Source organism: Macrotis lagotis, chromosome 6 (assembly GCF_037893015.1).
Source record: "Macrotis lagotis isolate mMagLag1 chromosome 6, bilby.v1.9.chrom.fasta, whole genome shotgun sequence".
Taxonomy (NCBI): Eukaryota; Metazoa; Chordata; class Mammalia; order Peramelemorphia; family Peramelidae; genus Macrotis; species Macrotis lagotis.
In genome coordinates this window covers 192,246,157-192,272,286 of record NC_133663.1, presented here as the reverse complement: position 1 = coordinate 192,272,286, position 26,130 = coordinate 192,246,157, and the positions used below count along the sequence as shown (strand labels likewise).

The window sequence follows — 26,130 nt, the reverse complement described above, 5'->3', positions numbered from 1 at the left end:
CTTCTCCTTTTAACCTCAAAATTATTAATATTACATTGAAATTAGTTTGCTACTCATCAGTATTATAGTATAGTGAAATCAGCATTAGATTCTGAGTTAGACAATTTTTTTCCCCTGTGGTACTTACTGTGTGACTTTGGATAATCAATCTACACAAACTTTTATTAAGCCCTTACTATGTGCCAGTACTGTGCTAGGTAATGGATACAACAATAATGAAACCATCACTTACCTCATGGAACTTACATTGTATAGAGGGAGACAACACGTGTGATAAATTAAATACAAAAGAGCTACAACAGTAGATGGATGAGGGGGGGTGGGATGAGATGGTGGATGGATAGATCAGGAAAAACCTCCTAAAGGAAGTAGTATTTGAACTTTAAAAGAGGCTAGGGAGTCTAAAAGGCAGAAGTGAGGAGGAGCATATGGGGAACAGAAAGCAGCATGTGTCATATATGAAGAATTAAAAAAAACTAGTTTAGCTCTAAGGATCCTTGAAGCAGAGTAAGTTGAAAAATTGTTTCTAAGGTTGTCTATATAGGGCTCTAATTATTAAATGAAAAAGTTTGGATTTGATCCAATATTTAATAGGGAGAAACTATCATTTGTTTAAGAGAATAATTTGCTCTTTATACTTGATCAGGTCCAAAATGGTATCATGATGTTGGGGTCATCAAACTAATACAAATTCAGAAAGCTCTTCCACAGATTGAGCAGAAAAAGTCCACATAAACATTGGGGATGGAGATGTTTCTAGATTGGTGCATCTCACATTTCCTTTGTGCTACTGTGAATTCTACTTTATTCATAGAGCACAGTGCCTTGTTTGAGTAGTCCTGTGCTAGTGTTTCCCTTGTCTCTCACAATTGATTATAGAGTTCTTGAGACAGATCTCGAAAATGTCTTTTTTTCTGACTTCTGTATGAGCACTGACCTTGCAATGTTTAGGTCTGTACTTTAGGAAAATTACTGGCAAGTTTGTGGAGAATGTAGAGACTCGTATCAAGGAGCCCAATTCAGAAGTTATTGCAATAGTTGAGGAAAGAGTTGATGAGGATCTGACTTAGGGAGGTGGCTACATGAAAAGAGAAGGGATTGGAGAAGAAAATTATGGAAGCAGAACTGACAAGACTTGGCAACTGTAACTTTAGTGTAAGGGAGAATGAGGAGTCATGGATTACTCAACAGTTGCAAGCTGAAGGCTGGTGGACAAGTCACATAATTTACTAGGTTCTAGTTTTTTCAGCTATAAAATTAGGGAGCTGGTATAGATAATCTCTAAGGTCCCTTTATATAACTTTTCTCTCTTCTTGTTCTATTTTTTCTCCTCTGTCATAGTCTAGAAAGTAGCATCTAATGATAATAATGTTTTTATCCTTCATTCTCAAAGAATACTACGGCATCAGGGAAGATGATGCCATGACAAGCACAAGAATTGAATTTGCGTGAAGGGAGATTGTGATAAGTCACTTTCCTCACTTTTTCCTCCACAGCCAACTAGATGAAGTAGCCAGATATGAATCAGGACAACTGGAGATGACCCTAAATATGAGGCAAACAGGACAAAATGACTTGTCCAAGATCACACAGTTAGTAAATGTCTGAGGCTGGATTCAAACTCCAATTGTCCTGACTCCAAGGCCAGTGTTCTATCCACCATGCCATCTATCTTCCCTAAAGTGGCATCTAAGATGAAAATAGCACTGTGATTGAGGCATTAGACCAAAAACCCTTATTTAATTCTTTAGGAAGCACTTATGGCTAGGGGCTACTGACTACTGTGTTGGGTAGGGGTTACTTGCACTGTAAACCCAAAGGAAGGCTAGCAACTCAGTAAATAACTTTTGAATGTTTTAAAGTCACCACACAGCTCATAAATACAGGGCTGGAGGGATGACTTTCTAACTTCTTAGCAGGCCATCTGTATTCAGGTCAAATAAAAAAAAAGACATCTTGTCACCAAATCAATGTTTTCTACTGAGTTAGCATCTGTAAGAGAATTGGAAGTCAGTGACCTTCTAGCTTACCAAACTGAAAACTTTTGGATCTTTCAGTGGTGTGAAATTACTCGTGTAGACTCAAGTTGATATTCTTCAGTTCTAAATTCGAAATAACTAAGAAAACCAAATTGAAGAAGCTTTGATTTTATAGTGATTTTTTAAAGGTTTCATTTTCTTATTTATGCTACACTAATAGTGACACTGATCAAATTCAAAAGACCTGTGATTTCATTAACATCATAATGCTCCATTGAAGCAACTGAGTAGAGCAATGGACATGGAGTCAGGAGGATCTTAGTTCAAATGCTACCACAGAAACTTTCTAGATGCTAGAAATTTCCTCAGCTGTAAGAATAGGAATGATAACAACCTGGGGTTGTAGTAAGGATCAAATGAGATATGCAAATCTGAAAACAATATTATAATGCTAATTATTATTATTATTATTATTATTATTGCTTTAATTGATGTCTTCATCAATTGCTATGACAAAAATACTTGTCAGATTATGATCAATGTCATTGAGTTAGGTTAAACTTCTGACTATAGACACATAATCCAGCATTGGTTCATGTTCAAAGACCTTTCAGTTTGGTAGGATTGGTCAGAGCTTGTCCTCTATTAACATAACTATTAGGATCTTCTGTATATGGTTTTAAGAATTACCTCAGTGGCACAATGACACACTGAAATTAGACTTTGGTAGGGGCCTACTGATGCATTGATATACTAATAAAATAACATTAATAATACAATATATTAATAATAATAATACTGTCCATTCCAGAAAATTCTAATTAGAGTTATTCATAAATGGTATGCCTGGGTTACATATGAACTCCTTTTTGGGAATATGAATCATGTAAAAATATAAGTTAGAACAGTTGTATATTTAAAAACAAGAGCAAGTTATATATACATAGTAGATTTGCAGTTTCATGTGCAATCTTTGTTCATTATACTGTGTTATAGAAAACTCATTTTATTCTATAAATTAAAAACAAAATATATTTTTAAAAAGAATTTAAGTCAGACTAGGTGACAACTCCCTTCTAACTGAAATTATGGAATCCTGTATTCTGCCTGATAAGAGTTTGAGTAGAGAGGCAGATGAGTGAGAAAAAGGGATATTGACAGCTTTCTTAAAATTATCCAGCATGATGACAAGGGGATTAATTAATACCCTTGTTATATTCCAGTTATTCACTGGGGTATCCTTTAAATGGAATAAAGATAAATGACTGAGAATATTTAGCAGAATTTTAAACTAAATAAATGACATTTAATGAAACGGGACAGGTATTTTATAGTCTTAAAATCATCATGTCTCCTAAATTAGATAATCTAATGTATTCCCAAACCTAATGAATCATAGATTTGATGAGGGAGAAGTGGAGAGAAGTGAAATTTCTCTCACATTTTACCTTGTACTCAGCCCCAAGTAAAACCTGAAGAACAGTAAAAAAGGGGAAGGAAGGCATTTTTGTATTTATTCTTAATCAGTGAATTGAAATCCAGTGTTGAAGTTATGATAAGAAGGAACTAGTTGACTTTTTCTCATATTCCTGATACTTTTCTTATACCTTCCTTTTACCCCTTATATTTCTTCTTTGAGAATTATTATTTATTTTAAAAAAATTTTGAGTTCCAATTCTCTTCTTTCTTCCCACCCCTTCCACACCCACAGAAAGCCAAGAAAATGTGCTATCAATTATATACATGAAGCCATGCAAAACACATTCATTCATTCATTCATTCATTCATTCCCTCATTTGTTTGTTTACTTATTTATTTATTTTTAGGTTTTTGCAAGGCAATGGGGGTAAATGGCTTGCCCAAGGCTATACAGCTAGGTAATTATTAAGTGTCTGAGGCTGGATTTGAACTCAGGTACTCCTGACTCCAGGGCCAGTGCTCTATCCACTGTACCACCTAGCCACCCCCAAAACATATTTATTTATGTAAAACATTATCCATGTTGCAAAAAAAGCAAGGAAAAATTAAGAAAGTGAAAAAAATCATGATTTAATCCACATTCATATTCCATCAGTTCTTTCTCTGGAGATAGATAGCATTTTTAATTGTAAATCCTTCAGAATTGTCTTAGATTATTGTATTGATAAGAATAGTCAAGTCATTCACCTCTGACATCATTAAAATATTGCTATTACTGTATACATTGTTATGAATCTGCTCATTCCATTGTGTAACAATTCATGTTAAGTCTTCAAGGTTTTTCTTAAGCCATCTTGCTCATTATTTCTTATTGCAGAATAGCATTTCATCATAATCATATACCACAGCTTGTTCAGTCATTCCCTAATTAATGGGCATATCCTTAATTTCCAATTCATTGCCACTACAAAAAGAACTGCCATAAATATTTTATACATATAGGTTCTTGTTCTTTTTCTTTGGTCTCTTTGGGATACAAATCTAGTAGTGGTTTTACTAGGTCAAAAGGCATCCATAATTTTATAGCCCTTTGGGCTCACTCATCTGCCTCTCTACTCAAACTCTTGTCAGGCAGAATACAGGATTCCATAATTTCAATTAGAAGGGAGTTGTCACCTAGTCTGACTCAAATTCTTTTTTAAAAACATATTTTGTTTTTAATTTATAGAATAAAATGAATTTTCTATAACAGTATAATGAACAAATTGCTTTATAAAATGGCTGGATCAGTTCACAACTCCACCAGCAATATATTATTGTCCCAATTTTTTGTCACTTCACTTTTCCTCTCAAATTAGTCAGTCTAATTGGTGTGAGGTAGTATGTCGAAGTTGATTTTAATAGTTTTGATTTCTGTGCATACTCTTTGATCCAGTAATATCACAAGTGGGTCTATACCTTGAAGAGAACATGAAAAAGCATAAAAACATCACTTGTACAAAAATATTCATGGCAGCTATTGGTGGTAGCAAAGAATTGGAAATTGAGTGAATGTCCATCAGTTGGGGAATGACTAAACAAATTGTGGTATATGGATGTGATGAACACTATTGTTCTATTAGAATCAGGAGAGATGGGATTTCAGAGAAGCTTGGAAAAACTTGCATAAATTGATGCTGAGTGAGATGAGCAGAACCAGAAGAACACTGTACAGCAACATGGAAATGATGATCTACCTTAATGGACTTGCTCACTCTATCAGTGCAATAATCAGGGACAATTTTAGGGTATCTGTGATGGAAAAATACCATCTGTATCTAGAGAAAGAAGTATGGAGTTTAAAAAAGACCAAAGATTATTACCTTCAATTTTTTAAAAAAGTTGTCTTATGTACTACATAATTTTGCTATCTCTAATATTTTATTTCTTCCTCAAGGATATGTTTTTTTTTCTCAACACATTAAATTTTGATCAATGCAAAGCATGAAATCAATGTAAAGATTATCAGATTGCCTTCTGTGGAAGGTAAGGGGGTGGGGAAAAATTGTAAAATTCAAAACCTTGCAAAAAATGACAGAAAAACAAAAAGTAGTCTTGATTTCTTCTTCTGAAAGCAGCCTGTTCATTTCTTTTGAGCATTTTTCAATTGAGGGAATTATTTATATTTGACTCACTTCTCTATATAATTAAGAAATTATATCATTATTTATATATCAAAGAACCTTGCTGTAAAACCTTCTTCCCCACCCCACCCCCCAGTTTCACTCTAATCTTGGTAATACTGATTTTGCTTCTGTAAAATCTTTTAAATTTAATGTGACCAGAATTAACCATGTTACTTCCCACTCTCTATCCATGTTACTTCCTACTCTCTATCTCCTGTTGGTCATAAATTCTTCCCTTTTCCAAAGATATAACAGGTAAAATTTTCCATACAACTCTAATTTGCTTATTATGCTACCCAATATGTCTAAATCATGTCCTTATTTTGGTATATAATGAGAGATGTTGGTCTATGTTTAAATGTTTGCCAAACTGCTTTCCAGTTTCCTCAGCAATTTTTGTCAAATTCTTTTCCCCAAAATTTATATCTTTGGGTTCACCAAACACTAGCTTATTAAGATTATTTAACACTGTGTATGTGTGTCCCATGTATTACACTGATCTACCACTCTATATTTCTTACCCAGGACTAGATTGTTACCATTATTATATAATTTTATTTGATAAGATATCACTATCAGTTTGAGATCTGATAATTCTAGGCCAGTTTCCTTCATATTTTTCATTAATTCTTTTGATATTCTTGAACTTTTGTTCTTCCAGATGAATTTTGTTATTATGTCTAGGTCCAAACATTTTTTTATAGTTTGATTGTTATATACTGAATAAATAAATTAATATAGCTAGAATTGTCATTTTTATTATCCTGGCTGACCCTACCATTGAGCAATTAATATTTCTTCAATTGTTTAGATCTGTCTTTATTTGTATAAAAAATATTTAGTAATTGTGCTCATATGGTCCTTGGTTTGTTTCACCAGGTAGAGTCCCAAATATATTAGTTTAAATGGAATTTCTCACTCTATCTCTTCTTGCTGGACTTTATCAGTAACATAAAGAAATGCTGATGTGGGCTTATTTTATATTCTACAACTTTGTTAAAGTTATTAATCATTTCAACTGTTTTAGTTGATTTCCCTATACCATCATATCATTTGCAAAGACTGATAGTTTTGTTCCCTTATTGCCTATTCTAATTCCTTCAATTTCTTTTTTCATGTCTTATTGTTACAGATAGCATTTCTAGAACAATATTGAATAATAGTGGTGATAATGGAAATCCTTGCTTCACCCTGATCTTATTAAAAAGGCTTCAAGCTTAACCATATTACAGCTAAAGTGCTTATTGATGATTTTAAGGAAAGTTCCATTTACTCCTGTGCTTTCAAGTGTTTTTAAGTGGAATGAGTGTTGTATTTTGTCAAAGGTTATTTCTGCATCTATTGAGATAATCACATGATCTTTTATTATTATTGATATGGGCAATTATGCTTATAGTTTTCTAATGTTCAAGTGGTTCTTCATTCTTCTCGGTATAAATTCCACCTGTAATATATGATTTTTGAATTGCTGTCCTCTCCTTGCTAGTATTTTATTTAAGAAAATTTGCATCCATATTTACTAAGTCAGGTGAGCTATAGGTTTCTTTCTGTAGGCATCATCAACATATTTGTATTATAAGAGGAATTTGTTAGAACTCCTGTCTATATTCCAAGGAATTTATATAATAGTGGAATTATTTGCTTTTTAAATATTTGGTAGAATTCACATGTGAATCCATCTGACTCTGAAAATTTTTTCTTAGTTAATTTATTGTTGTCTTATTCAATTCCTTTTTCTTTTTTTTTTGTTTTCATGCTATACATTGATCGAAATTGAATGTGTTGAGAGAGAAAATAAAATTTCCTTGAGAAAATAAAATATTAGAGATAGCAAAATTATGTAGTACATAAGATAACTTTTTTAAAAAATTGAAGGTAATAGACTTTGGTCTTTGTTTAAACTACACAGTTCTTTCTCTAGATACAGATGGTATGCTCCATTGCAGGTACTCTAAAATTGTCCTTGATTATTGCATTGATGAAATGAGCAAGTCCATTAATGTTGATCATAACTCCCATGTTGTTGTTAGGGTGTACAATGTTCTTCTGGTTCTGCTCATCTTACTCAACATCAGTTCATGCAAGTCTTTCCAGGCTTCTCTGAAATCCCATGCCTCTTGGTTTCTAATAGAACAATAGTGTTCCATAACATACATATACCACAATTTGTTCAGTCATTCTCCAATTGATGGACATTCACTGAATTTCCATTTTTTTGCTACCACAAACAGAGCTGCTATGAATATTTTTGTACAAGTGATGTTTTTACCCTTTGTATGATCTCTTCAGAGCATATAAACCCATTGCTGGATCAAAGAGTATGCACATTTTATTGCCCTTTGGATATATCAATTCCTTTTTCTTAGATAGAACAATTTAAGTATTCCAATTCATCTTCTGTTAATCTGGACAATTAATATTTTTGTAAATTTTCATCCATATCACTTAGATTATTGGAGTTATTGGCATATAACAGGGCAAAATAGTTCCTGTAATTGCATTAATTTCACTTTTTTTTTTTAGGATTTTTGCAAGGCAAATGGGGTTAAGTGGCTTGCCCAAGGCCACACAGTTAGGTAATTGTTAAGTGTATCCACTGTGCCACCTAGCCGCCCCACTAATTTCACTTTCATTAGTAGTGCTTTGTCATTAGTCATCCTGTCAACTTGGTTGCCTTATTTTTCTTAATCACATTAACATATGGTTTATCTAATATATTGGATTTTTTTCATATAAAGATCCTAGCATTAGTAGTTTGATTTTTTATTTTCAATTTTATTAATCTTTACTTTTATTTTTCAGGATTTCTAATTTGTTGTTTAATTGGGGATTTGAAACGTGCTTTTTTCTAGTCTAGATCATTGATCTGCTCTTTATTTTATTGATGTAAGCATTTATGGGTATAATTACAGGATGCTTTGGTTGCATCCTATAAATTTTGAAAAGTTGTCTCATATTGTCATTCTAATGAAATTATTGATTGTATCTATGATTTGTTCTTTAATGAAGTCGTTCTTTAGATTCTAATTAATTTTTAATCTAAGCTAATATCACATTTTATTGAATGTAATTTTTATTACCTTATGATCTGAAAAGGTTGCATTTAATATTTCTGCCTTTCTCAATTTGACTGTGAGGGTGTTATGGTAACTTTTTTTGAAGATGCCATGTACAGCTGAGAAAAAGTTATGCTACTTTCTATTTCCATTCACTTTTCTCCAGAGGTCTATGATGTCTAATTTTTCTAAAATTCCATTCATCTTCTTATCTTTCTTCTTATTTATTTTATGGTTAGATTTATCCAGTTCTAATAGGGTAAAATTGAGATTCTCCACAGTATAGTTTTACTATTTATTTTTCTCTTATACTTCATTTAACTTTTCCTTTAATAATCTAGATGCTATGCCATTTGGTGAGTATAGATTTAATATTTTTATTATGCCTTTTAGCAAAAAAGTAGTTTCCCTGTTTAACTCTTTTAATTAGGTTTATTTTTGCTTTTACTTTGTCTGAGATCCTGATCACTACCCTTGCTTTTTTTCATTTTAGCAGAAGCATATTACATTCTGCTCCTGTCCCTCATTTTAACTCTTTCCATTTCAGGTGTTTCTTATAAACAATACATTGTTGGATTTTGATGTTGAATCCATACTGCTATCCACTTTTGTTTTGTAGGTGAATTCATCTCATTCACATTCACAGTTGTAATTACTGTGTATTTCCCCTCCTTCCTATATTCTCTCTCTCTCTCTCTCTCTCTCTCTCTCTCTCTCTCTCTCTCTCTCTCTCTCTCTCTCCCTCCCTGTACCTCCTCATAGGTCTGTTTAATTTTTGACCACTGCATCCCTCAATCAATTTTCTACTTTCCATTAGTTGCCAACCCCCCACTACCACCCCATTCCTTTTGTTTCCTTCTTGGATACAATAGATCTCTATACCCAGTTGAGTGTATTATTCCCTCTGAACCAATTCCAATGAGAATGAAGTTCACGCATGCCCCACTTCTCCCCTCACCAATAAACCTTCCACTATTAAAGATCTTTTTTGTACATCTCTTTTATGTGAGATAATTTTATTCATTTATTCTCTCCCACTGTATTTTTCTCTCTCATTCCCTAATTTTTTTGGATTATCCCATCATATTCAACTCATATTCATGTCCTCTGTCAATATATATACTCCTTCTAACTTCTCTAATAATAAGAAAGCTCTTAAGAGTTATAGATATCATCTTCCCACATAGGAATTAAAACAGTTTATCCTTACTGAGACCTTTATGGTTTTTTTTTTCATGTTTACCCTTTGTCACTCTTGAGTTTTGTATTTGAAAGTCAAATTTTCTATTCAACTCTGGTCTTTTCATCAACAATGCTGAAAGTCCTCTATTTCATTAAATATCCATTTTTCCCATGAGGAATTGTGCTTAGTTTTGTTGGGTAGGTTATCTTGGTTATAATCCTATTATATTCCAAGTCCTTCACTCTTTCCTAAATTTCGTATTATCCTGACTGTGGCTCTATGATATTTGAATGGTTTCTTTCTGAATGCTTGTGACATTTACCCCTTGACCTTGGAGCACTGGGACTTATCTATAATATTCCTGGAAATTTCCATTTTAGCATCTCTTTCAGGAGGTGATTGTGCTCCCCCCCCCCAATTTCTATTTCTACCCTCTGGTTCTAGGTTATCAGGGCAGTTTCCCTTGATAATTTTTTGAAATAGGGTATTTAGACTTTTTAAAAAATCATTTCACAAAGTCAAATAAGTCTTAAATAGTTTACATTTTCTTCTAGTTTTTCATTCTTTTGACTTTTATTTTTTCTTGATGTGCTTAGAGTCATCAGTTTCTACTGGCCCTATTCTAATTTTTAAGGAATTATTTTCTTCAGTGAACTTTTTTAACCTCCTTTTTCAATTGTCTGAGTCTACTTGTTAAAGAGTTCTTTTCTTCAGTGAATTTTTGAGATTCTTTTACCATTTGTTCAATTCTGTTTTTAAAGTGTTATTTTCTTCCATATTTTTTTGTGTCTCTTTAACTGATTCTCTTTTCATAATTTTCTAGCATCATTCTTGCTTCTTTTTCCATTTTTCCCTGTACCTCTCTTTTTTGATTTTGAAATTCTTTTTTAATTCTTTCAGTAATTTTTGTTCAGCTTACATCCAATTAGCATTTTTTTGCTTCTTTGTTTAAAGCTGTTTTGACATCAATATTTTCTTCTGAGTTTGCATCTTGTTTTTACCTATCACTATAGTGGATTTTTATAGTCAGGTTCTTTTTGTTATTATTTACTTATTTTTTCCATCCTATTTCTTGATTTTTAACTTTAAGTTAAAGTTAACAGGGTAGAGGTAGAATGCTCCCAGGGTAGAGACGGTATTGTCTCAGGCTTCAGGTAGGTCTTTGTCGTTGTTGCTGTTTTGGTTTGGTTTTGCTGCTGTTTTTAGAGTTAGTTTTTGGTATCTGTATGTTTTTTGTGCTTCCAAGGTGGTGTGAATTTAGAAAGAGCGTGGTCACTCCTGACTTGGGCTCTGGCCTTTAAACATGAAGGGACCTTGCTAATCTCTAGTTGCACGAGGTAGTAATCCTTTCCACATTAGAACTGAGTCTATGGCCCCTGCTCCCTTAAAACAAGTGACTAGTGATCACAAACACTATTCTTCATTCTAAAATTTTGACCTGGTCTCCCACTCTCCTGCAATCACAGATGCTATCGCTCCTTTTTTAAACTAGAACAGTGACTAGAATCTATGTTCTCCTGTGGCCAACAAGTACAAGGGCTCCTCTTTATCCAGGGACTGTGATCCAGTACTGAATATAGCCCATGAAACAGGGACCTGAACCTAGCACTAGCAAAGGATCCCCTAGAGTTTCATTCTGACTAATTGTCCAAATCCCTAACTATCTCTGGGCTGAGAGTTACCTAAACTGTTGCTTTTATTATTGCAGCTGTCTCCAAGATTCGTCGCTGGTGTTGTTGCTGACTTCTCCTGTCAACCTCTTGAGTTGTCTTGGATTGGAAAAATGTCTCACCCTGACCTTTTTTGGGTCCACCACTCCAAAATTTGATTTCAGACTATATTTTAATGTTGTTTGCAAGGGAATGTTGGGAGAATTCAGTTGAGTTGCTGCCTGTATGCTACCATTTTGACTCTGCCCCATTTTCCTTATACTTCTACCTCCCTTATCCCATTCCCATGTGTCTTGTCCTATATAACTTTGCCCAGAGGCAGCTAGGTGGCACCGTGGATAGAGCACTGACCTTGGAGTCATGGGGCTGGGAGTTTGAATACAGCCTCAGACACTTATCTCTTACTAGCTATGTGATTTTGGGCAAGTCATTTAACCCTGACTGCCTTACGTCCAGGGTCATCTCCAGTCATCCTGATTCATATCTGGCCACTGGGACCAGATAATTCTGGAGGAGAAAGTGAGACTGGTGACTTAGTACAGCACTCCCTCACTCAAATCCAGTTCATGTGCTTGCCATGGTATCACCTCCCTGATGTCATGATCTTCTTCAAAAATGAAGAAAATAAATCAGCAAAGCCATGGAAAAGAGTTATAGAGTAGAGTTGACCTTAAGGTGTGTGAGGGGAGGGGTGGAGGTTTACTGATGTAACTGAATAGTTGAGCAGAAGGCTAAGACTTGTAAATACAGAAGCAGGTCAAAGCAACCAAAAATAAGTTCTAAGGAAGGTGAGAGGTTTTTTTACTTTGTCTAACAATGCGTCATGAGGCAACAATTACATATAAGTAAGGCTTAAGCTAAATTTCCATCCAGATTCAGCAGAAATAAGCAGATGATCAAAAGAACTACCAAGATACTTCCACACTTAGATGAATTAGCCAAAATGCAGAAAGTGAAGTGATAGCCAAAAAGGATAAAAGGATTTATGACTTTTGATTTGGGGGGGGGGATTATGAACCTTGAAGGACTGGACATTTTTCCAATCCAAGACAACTGACAGGAGAAGTCAGCAACAACACCAGTGACAATAGAGGCTTGCAGTGGAAAGATTTATTAGATGAACCAATTTTTTCAGTTTTGGTCAGAAACCCGGAGGGTTTTTCTCCTCTCAAACTATTTTTTAAACTATGCAAGAGGCCATTCTTTGCCACATTGCCTTTGTGACCTGGAAAATACCTTAGCTTAAAAAGGTTAAAGTCACTCACTGCATCCAGGGCCATCTCCAGTTGTCTTGATACGTTATCTAGCCAAGAGAACCAGATGATTCCAGGGGAGAAAATGAACTGGTGACTGTGTACAGTACTCCCTCTCTTAAATCCAAGTCACTTGCATGCCATGGACATCACCTCCCTGATGTCATGATCCTCTTTGAGAATGAAGGACAAACAACAATCCTGTGGTTGTTTTTTTTGTCCACTCCTTTCCAAGGTGTCTCAAAGGGAAACTTTGATTCTTGTTTGGAAGGAAACAAGGAAAAAAAAAGTCATGAGTCTTGTTGTTCTGATTCTTTTAGAGAGGGGTTAGTAGGCTAGAATTATATTTATTTCCCCACCTCCATTCTGAATATTGCTAGTTTAGGGGAATGGTTCTGTTCTTGGGCTCAAGTCACTTTCCTGATATCTATAACTTAAAGATACCCCTAAGTTTATATTTGAAGGCTTGATACCTTCTCACCAAATGTCAGTTGCACAAAAGACTATCAAAAATAGTCATAGGGACTTGATTCATTTATCAAGCAGATAACAAATGGAAATAGAAATTATACATATTAGAATGTATCAGATAATAAATAGTGAATGAGCTCTTTCTCTCTCTCTCTCTCTCTCTCTCTCTCTCTCTCTCTCTCTCTCTCTCTCTCTCTCAGCAAAATATCACAATATAGACTCGAGAGCCTCCTTGATCTCACCCAAGGAGTAATTCCTTTATGTCTCCAGAGAGATAAGATGGAAATCAGAGACACATTGAGGCACTAGTTAGCTATATGTCTTTCAAAATCTTTTCTGTTTCCAAGAATCATTCTAAGGAGAGTCTGGAATCATATGTCTGTCCTATCTCAAAGCAGAAAGAAAGAAAGATTGTCTCTAATTTCATTCCTCATGTAGGTAGTGTCGAGTCAACTCTCTATCCATCAATGAGGACAATTTTATTCTACTACTGACTTAAGACCTGGGCTACATTCATATAATTAGTTTCAACTTTTCTAGAGATGGAAAATAACAAAGACCTTGTCCAAAACATACTCACAATACTAGAAGCAAAACAATCTGAATAAACACAAATATAATACAAAGTAGAGTGCAATAAAAGTGAAGGAAAAGTATGGATAAAATGCTCTAGGAAACTTTGGATCAGAAGAAATCATAGACTTTGGGCAGCTAGGTGGTGCAATGGATAGAGCACCAATCCTAGAGTCAGGAGGACCTAAATTCAAATCTGACCTCACACTTAATAATTACCTAGCTGTGTGACCTGGGGCAAGTCACTTAACCCCATTGCAATAAACAAAATTTTTAAAAAATCATAAACTTCATGGGGGCAGGGGCAGTTTTTCAAGGCAATGGGGTTAAGTGACTAGGTAATTATTAAATATCTGAAGTTGAATTTGAACTCGGGTCCTCCTGACTTCAAGGCTGGTACTCTACCCACTGTGCCATCTAGCTGCCCCAGACTTCATGGGCAAAAGATTTTTTAGAGGAATTTCTTAAAAAGTTCTAGGTTCCCCTTCCACTTAAATTTATAGAGCTCTGGTTTACATCAACCCATTCTTGGAGCACTTTTTTTTTTCTTAAAACATCATAAATTGCTATTTCTACCAGACTGAAAACAGAAAAATATACTGTCTCAGCATTATCTATAACTAGTTGATTATTTTATCAGAGGTACTTTAAATTTTATTATTTAAAAGGCTACTCTGTAAGGGACTTTTTTTTCTCTTTTATTGCCTCTTTTTTTCCCCCAATGTTACTAAAGGACAGCTATCTAAGTGTTCCACTTTGACAATTGTTAAGTTAGCAAAATCTGTCTGTTGGAGCTTTGGAAACTCTTTGGGAGTCAATTTCCCAGAATCCTCCAATATACTGCAGTCTGTGGAGAATTAATACTTTGTGCTTCTCAGTTTTCTTTAGATGCTTCACATTTTTTTCCCCCTTTTTACCTTCCACTATTTATTATACATGGCAAAAGTTTTCAAAAATCTAAAATGGAAGCTTGATTTAAGAGGAAGAATATGTTATGGACCTCATTGATTTTGAGAACTGAATTCTGTTGTGCTATTCTCAAATCATTTGTTTCCCTTGTCCCATTAATCTGTTGTGTCCTGGGAAACTTTTGCCACCAGCCTCCTAGGTTCTCATTTCCATGCTGCTGGAATAAATGAAGAAATTTTACTCACTGGATCGCCTCTAAATTGATGCAAACTATCTGTAGTTTGTAACATTGTTATATGGTAATCCTTTTAATCTTCTCTTAATCAACTCATTTGCACTGAGTTTTCTTAATCTATTCTCTCTATTCTCTCCACCTAACTCAAATCCCTTCTTCTTCATTGACAGTTAATGATTTAACTTATTTACTAAGAATATTAAGTGTATCCTCTCCGGCAAAATGTTTTCTCTCCAACTTTGCCCTTCATTACGCCTTTGATTCCATGTGGATTTTTACACCATTAATTAAAATTCTCCCCAGGTATTTTTTTTTTGGACAAATATTTATTAGGTTAGTGGGAAAGAGAAGCAAAATCCAGGTTAGTTTCGTGGCAGCAACCTTCCTCAAGGCAGCTGAGATGTTGCTGAGTTCCTCTCTCCCTTCTTTTTGACCAGGATGTGTTATCTTTTTTTTTTTTATTAATTTAGCAGTTTTCTTAACCTTGAGTTCTTTAACAATTCCATCATCTATCTCTCATAAGGGACACACCCACATATCTCCCAATTATATCTTTCACAAACTTGATATGTTTGATCAAGCGCCCATGACAGTGGCAGTGTCCTGGCTTCTAAATAGTTTTGGTAACTTTGTGGCCCTTGTTGAGGCCCACAGCCATGGGATAGTGAATGCCCAGGGCTGTAGCACTACAGCAACCTCAAAGGCAGTCACAGAAGAGGTGAGGGTCTCATATACTTTCAATTTTTTTCTATTAGAGTCTCCTTCTAATCCCAAAATTTGTACTCAGACTTCCCTATTCTAACTCCCTTCTCCCCTGTCAGACTTTTAGAATCGTCTACATTTGTTGCTTTCACTTTCTTAGCATCCATTCACTCCCAAATCCCTCATAATCTGGATTTCATACCTGTCATTTCATTAAACCAGCATACACCTCAACATTACTACTCCAGAAGGGAAGATGCTGGGTCCATTGATGTAGGGAATTCACTTCCTCAGGCAATGCAAGCAGGTAGCTTTAATAATATAAATATATTTCATATTATATAATATATAATAATATATTATATAATTTACTCATAATATATAATTTATTATGGAATTATATTATTTTATTGGTATCTATAATAGTATTTTGAAATTATTTGTTATATGTTATATAATAATATAATTTGTCATCTTTCAAAATGTCCAGAGAGGGCTGAGAAAATAAATGACTTGTCCACCATCTCATAGCCAGTATGTGTCAAAAGTGGGACTTGAACTCATCTTACTGACTACAAAACTGCTCTCTCTCTCTCTCTCTCTCTCTCTCTCTCTCTCTCTCTCTCTCCTCTCTCCTCTCTCTCTCTCTCTCTCTCTCTCTCTCTCTCTCTCTCTGCTATGCTTCTCACTTCTCTGGTATTATTCTGTTACTCCCACAAATATCACTGAACCAGATATTCTGAGGGCCTCCACTACCACTGTACTTGAATGGCAAGTTTCATCAATTCACTTAGACTTCTGGGTACTAATTATACTATTTTTTAAAATTATATTTATTTTCATTTTTGTACAAATGATGTTTTTTATACATTACTAAAATATTCTTGTTTAAGAGTAATCATAATACCCCTTCCCCCAAAAAATATAGACCCTCAGGAGCAATAAAGTAAAGGAAAGATAAAAAAAATTAAAATTAAAATTAAAAAAAATAACAAGGGGCAGCTAGGTGGCACCATAGATAGGGCACAGGCCCTGGAGTCAGGAGCACCCGAGCTCAAATCCAGCCTCAGACACTCAACAACCAACCAGTTGTGTGACCCTGGGCAAGCCACTCAACCACACTCACCTTGCAACACCCCCATAATAATGATAATAATAATAATAATAATAATAATAATAATGGCAGCCAGGTGGCGCAGTGGACAGATCAACAGCCCTGGAGTCAGGAGCAACTGAGCTCAAATCCAGTCCCAGACACCTACAATTACCCAGCTGTGTGACCTTGGGCAAGTCATCCCAACCCCTGTTGCCTGCAAAAACCAAATAATAATAATAATAATAATAATAATAATAATAATAATAATAATAATAATAATAATAATATGTTTCAGTCTGTGTTCCAACACCACCAGCTCTGTTGTGGGTGGATCACATTCTTTATGATAAGCCATCACAAAAGCTACTTCCATATTTTTCACTGTTGCTATTGCTGATCGCAACTTCCTCCATTTGTACTCCCCCCCCACTACCATACACTATATTTTCTCTCTCCTTTCAGTCTGTCCCTCTTCTTAAATGTGCTGTAGGGTAGCTGAGTGGTGCAGCCCCGAGCCCACTTACCACCCCTAAAGCCAAGCAACCACCCCACCCTGTGGTCCAGGACAGGACATCCAATCCCAGCCCCTTGCAAGAAGTAAAAAAGAAAATGTGTTGTATCTGACCACTCTCCCCCATGGTCCACCCTCTCCTCCATCTCTCACATCTCCCCCCTTCCCCCTGCCCCCCTTCTCTCCTTCTTACTCCAGATGTCTATGCCCCACTGAGTATATATATGCTATTTCCTCTCCAAGCCACCTCTGATGAGAGCAAAGTTTCCCTCATTCCCCCCTTGCCTTCCCTCTTCCATATCATTACAAGAGCTCATTGAAATAAAAAAATCTTAGTATATGAAATATCTTAGCCTATTCCACCTCTCCTTTCTCTTATTCTCATTACATTTCCCTTTTAGCCATTGACTCCATTTTTATAATATATTATATCTTCAAATTCAGCTCTCTCCTGTGCTTCATCTATAAAAGCTCCTTCTACCTGCTCTATTAAATGAGAAGTTTCTTATGAGTATTATCAGTATCATTTTTCTATGTAGCAATACATGCAGTTCATCATTATTAACTCCCTCATATTTTACCTTCTCCTCCATTCTCTGTGCTTCACCTGAGTAATGTATTTGAAGATCAAACCTTCTGTTCATCTCTGGCCATTTTAACAGGAACATTTGAAATTCCCCTGGTTCATTGAAAGTCCATCTTTTTCCCTGAAAGATGACATTCAGTTTTGCTGGGTAGTTGATTCTTGGTTGTGTTCTGAGTTCTTTTGCCTTCTGGAATATTATATTCCAAGCCCTACAAGCTTTTAATGTAGTTGCTGCTAAGTCCTGAGTAATCCTGACTGCAGCTTCATGATATTTGAATTGTGTCCTTTTGGCTGCTTGCAATATTTCTCTTTGACTTGGGAGTTCTGGAACTTGGCTATAGTATTCCTGGGGGTTGTTTTTTTTATCTCTTTCCAGGGGAGATCAGTGGATTCTCTCAATTTCTATTTTTCCCTCTGCTTCTAGGATATCTGGGCAATTTTCCTGTAGGAATTCTTTAAAAATGATGTCAAGGCTCTTTTCCTGATCATGACTTTCAGATATCCCAATAATTTTTAAATTATCTTTCCTAAATATTTTTTGCAGGTCAATTGTTTTTTCATTGAGATGTTTCACATTTTTCTTCTAATTTTTCATTCTTTTGATTTTGAAGTATTGTGTCTTGACTTCTCGTGAAGTCAGCAGCTTCCTTTAACTCCATTCTAGATCTGAAGGATTTGTTTTCCTCAGAGAGCTTTCTTATCTCTTTTTCCATCTGGCCAATTCTAAAGCATTCTTCTCCTCAATAACTTTTTGAACTGTTTTATCCATTTGACCTATGCTAGTTTTTAACATGTTATTTTCTTCAGCATTTTTTTGGATCTCCTTGACTAAGCTGCTGACTTCTTTTTCATGTCTTTCCTGCATCTCTCTCATTTCTTTTCCCAATTTTTCTTTCTATCTCCCTCACTTGATTTCAAAATCTTTTTTGAGCTCTGTCATAGCCTGAGTCCAATTTCTGTTTTTCTTGCAGTCTTTAGATGCAGGAGCTTGTGCTTCCTCATCTTCAGATTGAGTATTTTGATCCTTCTTGGTATAATTGACAATGTATTTCTCCATGGTCTTTCTCTTTTTTCTCTGTTTAATCATTTCTCCAGCCTGTGCCTGGTTTTGGGGTGCTTCCTGAGCTTTTGAATATTATTGGAACCTGCCCCCTCCACACACACACATCGGATCTCAGTGTGTGAGGTTCTGTCTTCCCTCCTGGTCTGTGAATGACCACAAGCACACCCCTCTGCCACGGGGCTGAGGTGGAGGGGCCCTGCTGTTCTATTGGGGGGGGGGGGGGCCTAGACCGGGATTAGGATCTGAATACGGTCAGAACCCCAGAGTACTGTTCCAGGTACAGAAGACTTGGAAATTGGAAATATCTCTCTCCACTTCCCACCTGAAGTGGAGTAGGCTGAGCATTCAAGGCTCAGTTGCCTGGGGGCTCCTGCTTACTGGCTCCACTGCTTCTGTTTCCTGTATCTAAGTTGCCAGCCACTCTGCTTGCTGAGTGCCCTGAGGGCTGGGCTTCATGTGCTCATGCTCGCTCTGGCAGAGGTCCCCCCACTGATCTTCCAAGTTGTGCCTGGTGCTCCCTGGGGTGTAGGTCAGGAAACTTTCCCCGCTGCCTTGAGCCTGGGCTCCTAGGTGCCCTGGGGCTGCCTCTGGGAGGCTGAAGTTCCTTCACTCTGGCGGGTGCACCTCTAACCCAAGGAGTGGAGCCTTTCCGCTATTTTCCAGGTTACCTTGGGCTGGAGAATTGCCTCACTGGATCTTTCTGTAGGTTCTATCTCTCTAAAATTTAGTTAGAGTCACTATTTTATGACTTTTGAAATATTATATAGAGAGAGCACCTAAGAGAGGCTCTTCTTCTGACACCATCTTGGGTCTGCCCCCCAATTATACTATTCAAAAACCTATAGGTAAAGCCTTTCTCCCTATCTCCCACAATTTATTTACATTTTAACATTAATAATCTCAAAATTCACATATACATATGCCTTTTTTCTTTCTAGTTAACACAACTTTGATACAAAAATTCTCTGACTTTAAACAAATAATTACCATGTTTATTACTCTCTAGCTCTCTAATGCTCTCTTGCTCTTTCTCTCTCTCTCTTTCCCTCTCTCCCTCTCCTTCTCCCCACACCATTTTTGCAAAAATATGGATCAAAACAATTTGAATATACTTTTAAAAAAATACTAATAGTAGTTAGCAACCCAACCTTTTCAAAAATTAAAATTAACAAAAGTTTTCATCATATCTACTACTTTAAACAATTCAAATTGTAGCTTTTGTCACAAATTTGACACTGTTGATCCCCTTCTTAAAGCACAAAAACTGATTATGTTACTTTTCTATTAAAGTAGCTTTCCTATTTCCTACTAAATAAAATATGCATTCTAAATCTCTCATTCAAGGCCCTCTATAATCAGTCTTCAAATCTACCTTTCTGGACTTTACTCATAATACTCCCCTTCTCAAATCCTGCTGTGTTTTCTTTCCCACTATCTAGAATGAGCTTCCTCTATTTTCATCTGTTAGGACCCCCCTTTTCCTTCAGAGACCAATTTAAGTGTCATTTTTTCCAAGAAGACTTCTATAAAGCACCCAGCCTGCTTTTTTGCCAAGAGAAATTGAACTTGCCCTCCTCAGTTTGATCATACATAGCAATGTTTCTAGAAATTTGAAATTTTCACATTTTTTTGTATCATAGTTAATGTGTTTCTGACTATTGTACTTTTCCTTGAGATAAGGAATGTCATATCTTTTTACCTCTATTATTTAAGCATAGTACATTGTCAATAATAGATATTTAAGGCTAGTGTCTTCTATTTGCTATCACCAGTTTGTTTGGTACATATCTCCCCTACTAAACTGTTAGCTCCTTGACAGTAGGCACTTGGTTGTTTTTTGTTTTTTTTTTTGCCTTTCTTTGTATCTCTAGGGTCTAGCACAGAACTTGGCAAATAATAGGAATTTAATTAATACTTATTAACTTGTCTTGTTAATTTACTCAGTATTTATTGAACTGATTCATTGGGTTTAAATTGCTTCTAATCCTTGGCATTTTTATGAGCATTTCATCATCTATTATTCCATCATCTATTGCTGTTATGATACACCAGGTGCCTTTTGGAAAAAGGGAAACAAGCATATATTGTGCATCGGACAACTCGCTAAGTGCTTTACAAATATTATCTCATTTGATCCCTCACAATAACTTTGAAAGTAGGTGCTATTAATTATTCCCATTTCTCAAGTGGAAAAACTGAGATAGAGGTTAAATGACACGCTCAGGAGCTAGTAAGTATCTGAGACCAGATTTGAACTCAGGTCTTCCTGACTCCATTGAACAATTAGTTGGCACAGTAGAGTACAGGACCTGAGTTCAAATCCAACTTCATATATTTACTAGCTGTGTGATTCTGGGTAAGTCACTTAACTTTGTTTGCCTCAGTTTCCCCAACTGTAAAAATGAGCTAGAAAAGAAAATGGCAAACTATTCCAATATCTTCACCAAGAGTTGATCACACAATTGAAAATGACTGAACAACAACTTCCTGACTCCAGAGTCAGTACTATACACTCTACTATATGTCTTTTGAAAATGATGCATTTGCATGCATCTAGACTATTGGGCTGCAAAGACAGGATTTAAATATACTACGGAGAAATACATTTAGCAAAAGAATCATGGTTAGGTGATAATGCCTTTTAATTATGACCACCAAATGACAACCCAAGCTTAATGAAGTAAAGAAACTAATTAGTCATTGAATAAAAATCATTGAATGGGAGTGTGGAAAACTACTGGGAGTAATAAACAAATCCCTTCTCCTGTCTCTCCAAGGCATTAGATATTTCCTCTACATTTCACTAAATAAATATTTATATTTGTATATCTATAGGAGCCTCATGCTTTTAATATTGTTCTTTTTATTGAATATAGTTTTACCAGTGGTAACCATAAATTTTTTTTTGGGGGGGGGGGCAAGGGTTTGAAAATTTAAAAAGAAAATAGAAGTAACATCATTATTTTTGAAACAAGACTGTCTCACAAGTGATAGAAGACAGGAAGTTCAGTAATTATTTGGTCTGGTCATACTTTTATTTATCCAAGAAGCACAAAATCTCCTGGCAACTGCTCTCATTATGGGCAAAATCATAACTATCTACCATGTCAAAAAAATGCCCTCTGAAAATCAGAAAGATATCAAGCATATACAAACCCTGGAAATTTTTACCCTGGAAAACAAAATATTGTAAACTCTCTCTTAGCATCTAACAGCAGGTCTACAACCAATACCCTCTTTTTTTGAAAGGTTTTTGCAAGGCAAATGGGATTAAGTGGCTTGCCCAAGGCCACATTTTTAAGTGTCTGAGACCACATTTGAACTCAGGTCCTCCTGACTCCAGGGCTGGTATTCTATTCACTGCACCACCTAGCCACCCCTCATGTTAATATTTTTTAAAAAATAATTTTAAGCCTTTCTTTACATTACATTCATTTCTGTATCCCTTCATCAAACTGAACTTTCTCATATACAATAACAAGCAAAAAACAACCAATATAGTGACCATATTGACCATATAGCAACATACTGCCTTTGAAGTCCTTCCTCTCTCTGCTATAGAGATACCTTTCATTATTTGTTATATAAGACCAAGTTTAGTTATTACAATTAACAGAATTTAACTACCTTTTAATGCTTTTATAATTTACCTTATTTTATCCATTAAAATATCTTCTTGTTCTGCTTGCTTTGTGCTGGAGCAGTTTACATGAATCTTCTCATGCTTCTCTGACATCATCATTGATTACTACTACACAGTAATAATCCATTGCTTTCACACCACATAGATTGTTTATATATTCCTGAGTTTTTAGGCAACCATTATGTTCCCAATTCTTTGTTACTCTACAAAGTTCTGCTATGAATATTTTAGTATCCATTAGGCATTTCTTTTTGCTTTGATCTTCTTGGATTATATGACTTTTTGTTTGTTTGTTTTGGTAGGTTCAAATACTTAAGTCACTTTTCTCACATTATACCAGATAATTTTCCAGAATTGTGGGACCTACCAACTATGTACTTGTGTATTTGTTTGTTTGTTTGTTTGTTTAGGTTTTTGCAAGGCAAATGGGGTTAAGTGGCTTGCCCAAGGCCACACAGCTAGGTCATTATTATTAAGTCTCTGAGGTCAAATTTGAACTCAGGTACTCCTGACTCCAGGGCCAGTGCTCTATCCACTGCGCCACCTAGAGGCCCCTTTGTGTGTTTATTTTTCCACTATCTCTAACACTGACTTTTTTACATCTTGCTAAAGGTGAGATGAAGCCTCAAAGTTGCTTTAATTTATTTTTCTCCTTTAATTAGTGATTGTTATTTGATTTCACGTGACCATTGCTAACATAATTCTTCTTTTGAAAAGTGATTGCTCAGTGATGCTAATACAATGTTAGTATCATCCTAAAAAGCAGTTTTATTTTTATGAAAACTTGACAGATGAATAACCAAATATATAAATATTATTTCTATGGGGAAATTTAAATTTAATTCAAATTTAAATTCAGCTGAATACAATAAAATTTTGTAATGCAATATATTTAAGTTATAGTAAGTGCCTCAAACTCTCTTGAACTGACAAGTTCTGGAACTGTATTTTAAGGGTCACCTGGGACATGACAATCAGAGTCTTCTTCTGCAGTCTTCTCCAATCAAAAAATCTAACCAAAGCAACAAACATTAATTCAGACTCATGGACAATGTTGCTTGGTTTGGTGGCTGTGAATCTCAGGTTAAAAGATATAGTTTGTGGGTCTGCAGTCCTAAAACAATAGTTCACAAGTCCCCAACATTAAATTTACTTTAAAAGATGAGTAGACAGAATTAGCTCAAAGCCAACAGCAGTTTCTAAGATGATGTGTTTGGAACAATAGCTTCAAACACTCCTCTTCCTACACCTGGGGTACATTCTCCCACAAATACACAAAGTATCTGTATGAGCACAAACTTATGAAACAGAGTCTATGGTAGAGAGACACCCACATTTTATAAACACTTGTGGCTAGGATCATTCATATTTCTGGTACACACATTCTTTTCTCACAGCCTCAATCCAACATCTTTTCTAGTCAGCTAGTTGAATTTCCTGAGTCTGTCTCTCTCCATTACTCCATTGCCAGGGCTAGTTCTCTACTGAACCCACAAGTCAGTTTTGATCTGCTTTGAATACCATTCTCTTCTGTGTTTGTGACTCCATGGAGAATGTGGGTCTCTGGCTTCCTGTTGGATATATTTTAACTGTGCCTCAAACTCTCTTGAATTGACAAGCTCTGGAACCATATTTTAAGGGCCACCTGGGACATAACCAACCTTTAGCCTATAATTCAATCAAAGAGTCTTTTCAAATTTTGTAAAATGATGCACATACTCTGTAAGTTACTAAATCTTCTTTATACAAAAACTCTTTCTTCACAGTATTTTTTCCTCCACATTAGTTCTCATCACCCTTTCCCCCCCTCAATTCATGTATTCTGCCATTCCCTACCCCCAGTTTTTCCTCATCAACATTTTCCTAGACTATTGGAATGATCTCCTTGCCTCAAACCTGTCCCCTCTGCAGAGAATCCTCCTTATAGCTGATGAGGTGATTTTCTTAAAGTGCAGTTCTATCCGTATCTATATTCCCTCCCTATTCAATAAACTCCAATGACTGACCAATGAGAACATCTAGTTCTTCTTTGTTTAGTTTTGTTTTTTAAAACCTTTCATGTGTGGACCCCATAACTGATTGGCTGGAAAATATAGTATTCTTGGATTTCTGGATGGATTTAACCAAATCTCTCAGGATTTCCTTATCTTTTGAGGACAAGATAGAGAGATGTGGACTAAATGTAGGAAAGTTATCTGGGGGTAACTAGGTGACAGTGGATAGAGCACCAGAGTAAAAAGGACCTGAGTTCAAATCTAGCCTCAGACACTTAATAATTACCTAACTATGTGACCTTGGGCAAGTCACTTAACCCCACTGCCTAGCAAAAACAAAACAGAAAAGTTATCTGAATTTGGAATTAATTGATCAGTTCTTTGGAACAATACTTTTTCCCACTACACAAATGTATCTCACTTATCATTACTTAGAAGAATCTTTGATTTTCTTGGTATGGGAAATTTATTTACAGATATAGAATGCAACTATTCCCGATCAGGAAAACAGTAAGTACTGCAGAAATAAATTAGATATCTGCCTGTTTCTAGTTCCTGGGGATAAGAAAGGAGAGACTGGGGAAAAGGTCTAGGAAATCATTCTGTATAATCCAGAGGCTTGGTATTTGTGAAGTTGGAGTCTTTCAGTATGTGTTTGCAGTTACTCTCTTTAAAAAAAAAATTACAAAAAAATCCACAGTCAAGAGAGAGTAGAGCAAAAGATGGAGAAAAATTGAAAAACAACCACAGGGCCAAGAGGAAAAGACTTCATTCAGTAAGGAAAGGAATAGTGGACCACTATGTGCTACTCTGTGCACTTTGGCACAAACCCCTTTGCTTTTGGCCAGTTTTTCTCTTTGGAGCGGGTGCCCAGGGATTATTCAATCAACTTCCAGGCAGAGCTGAAAAGAACTAATTGAGCGGCAGAAGCCACGGGTGTACGTCTGGGTTTCTGCCTGTGTTTGTACAATGCTCTTTCCTGTTATGACTGCCGGCCAGCTTGGATCTGAGCCGTTGGGGGTCTTGGAGTGAGGAGGGAGGATGGCTGGGATTGGGTGGGTAAGCCTACTTGTTCTCGTGCCCCTTACGAGCTCCTCGCTTTGTCCCCGCAGCTGAGAGAGCCGGAGCGCATCGCGGGAGCAGCTGCCAGCAGAGATGGCTTCGGCCTCCTTGGGCTCCCGGGCCGCCTCCAGCCGGGGCCTCGCCCTGGCGGCCCTGGCGCTCGTCCTGCTGCTGTGCCTGGGGCCGAGTGAGTGAGACCTTGCGAGGGTGGCGCTGGCCGGGACTGAGAGCGGACCCACGCGGGAGGGTCGGAGGCAATGGCTTGCAGCGAAGCACCTGGCCTTGCAACCGGGAGAGTTGCCCGTGCCAGGGACCTGGAATGGGTTCGGATGGGATGGGATGGGATGGGGGGGCGTGAGAGGGAGGAAAAGAGTCAAAAAGACAGCCAGCCTACATCATGCCAGGAGAGGGGAAGGGAAGGGGAAGACAGAAAGCTCTGACAGTTTAGGGACTGGAAGAAAGAAAGAAAGAAGGCTAGAGGGTCCAGGTTAGCTAAGCATGCTCTATAGTGAAAAGAGCTGTGAAAGATGTAAGGTCGAGCCTGAGCATTGACTCTTCAT

The 26,130-nt window shown here is 36.3% G+C and overlaps 1 protein-coding gene and 1 pseudogene across 1 annotated transcript in view; one reads left to right on the top strand and one right to left on the bottom strand.

Annotated features, from left to right (window-relative positions):
- The window catches only part of ECRG4 (ECRG4 augurin precursor), a 67,712-nt gene that overhangs the window by 29,545 nt on the left and 12,037 nt on the right, over positions 1 to 26,130 (top strand). Inside the window, exon 2 of the mRNA XM_074192175.1 lies at positions 25,621 to 25,757. Coding sequence (XP_074048276.1) covers positions 25,664 to 25,757 — 94 coding nt within the window. The 5' untranslated portion in view covers positions 25,621 to 25,663. The remainder of the gene's footprint in view (positions 1 to 25,620; positions 25,758 to 26,130) is intronic.
- On the bottom strand, positions 15,163 to 25,640 carry LOC141492300 (large ribosomal subunit protein eL36-like; annotated as a pseudogene).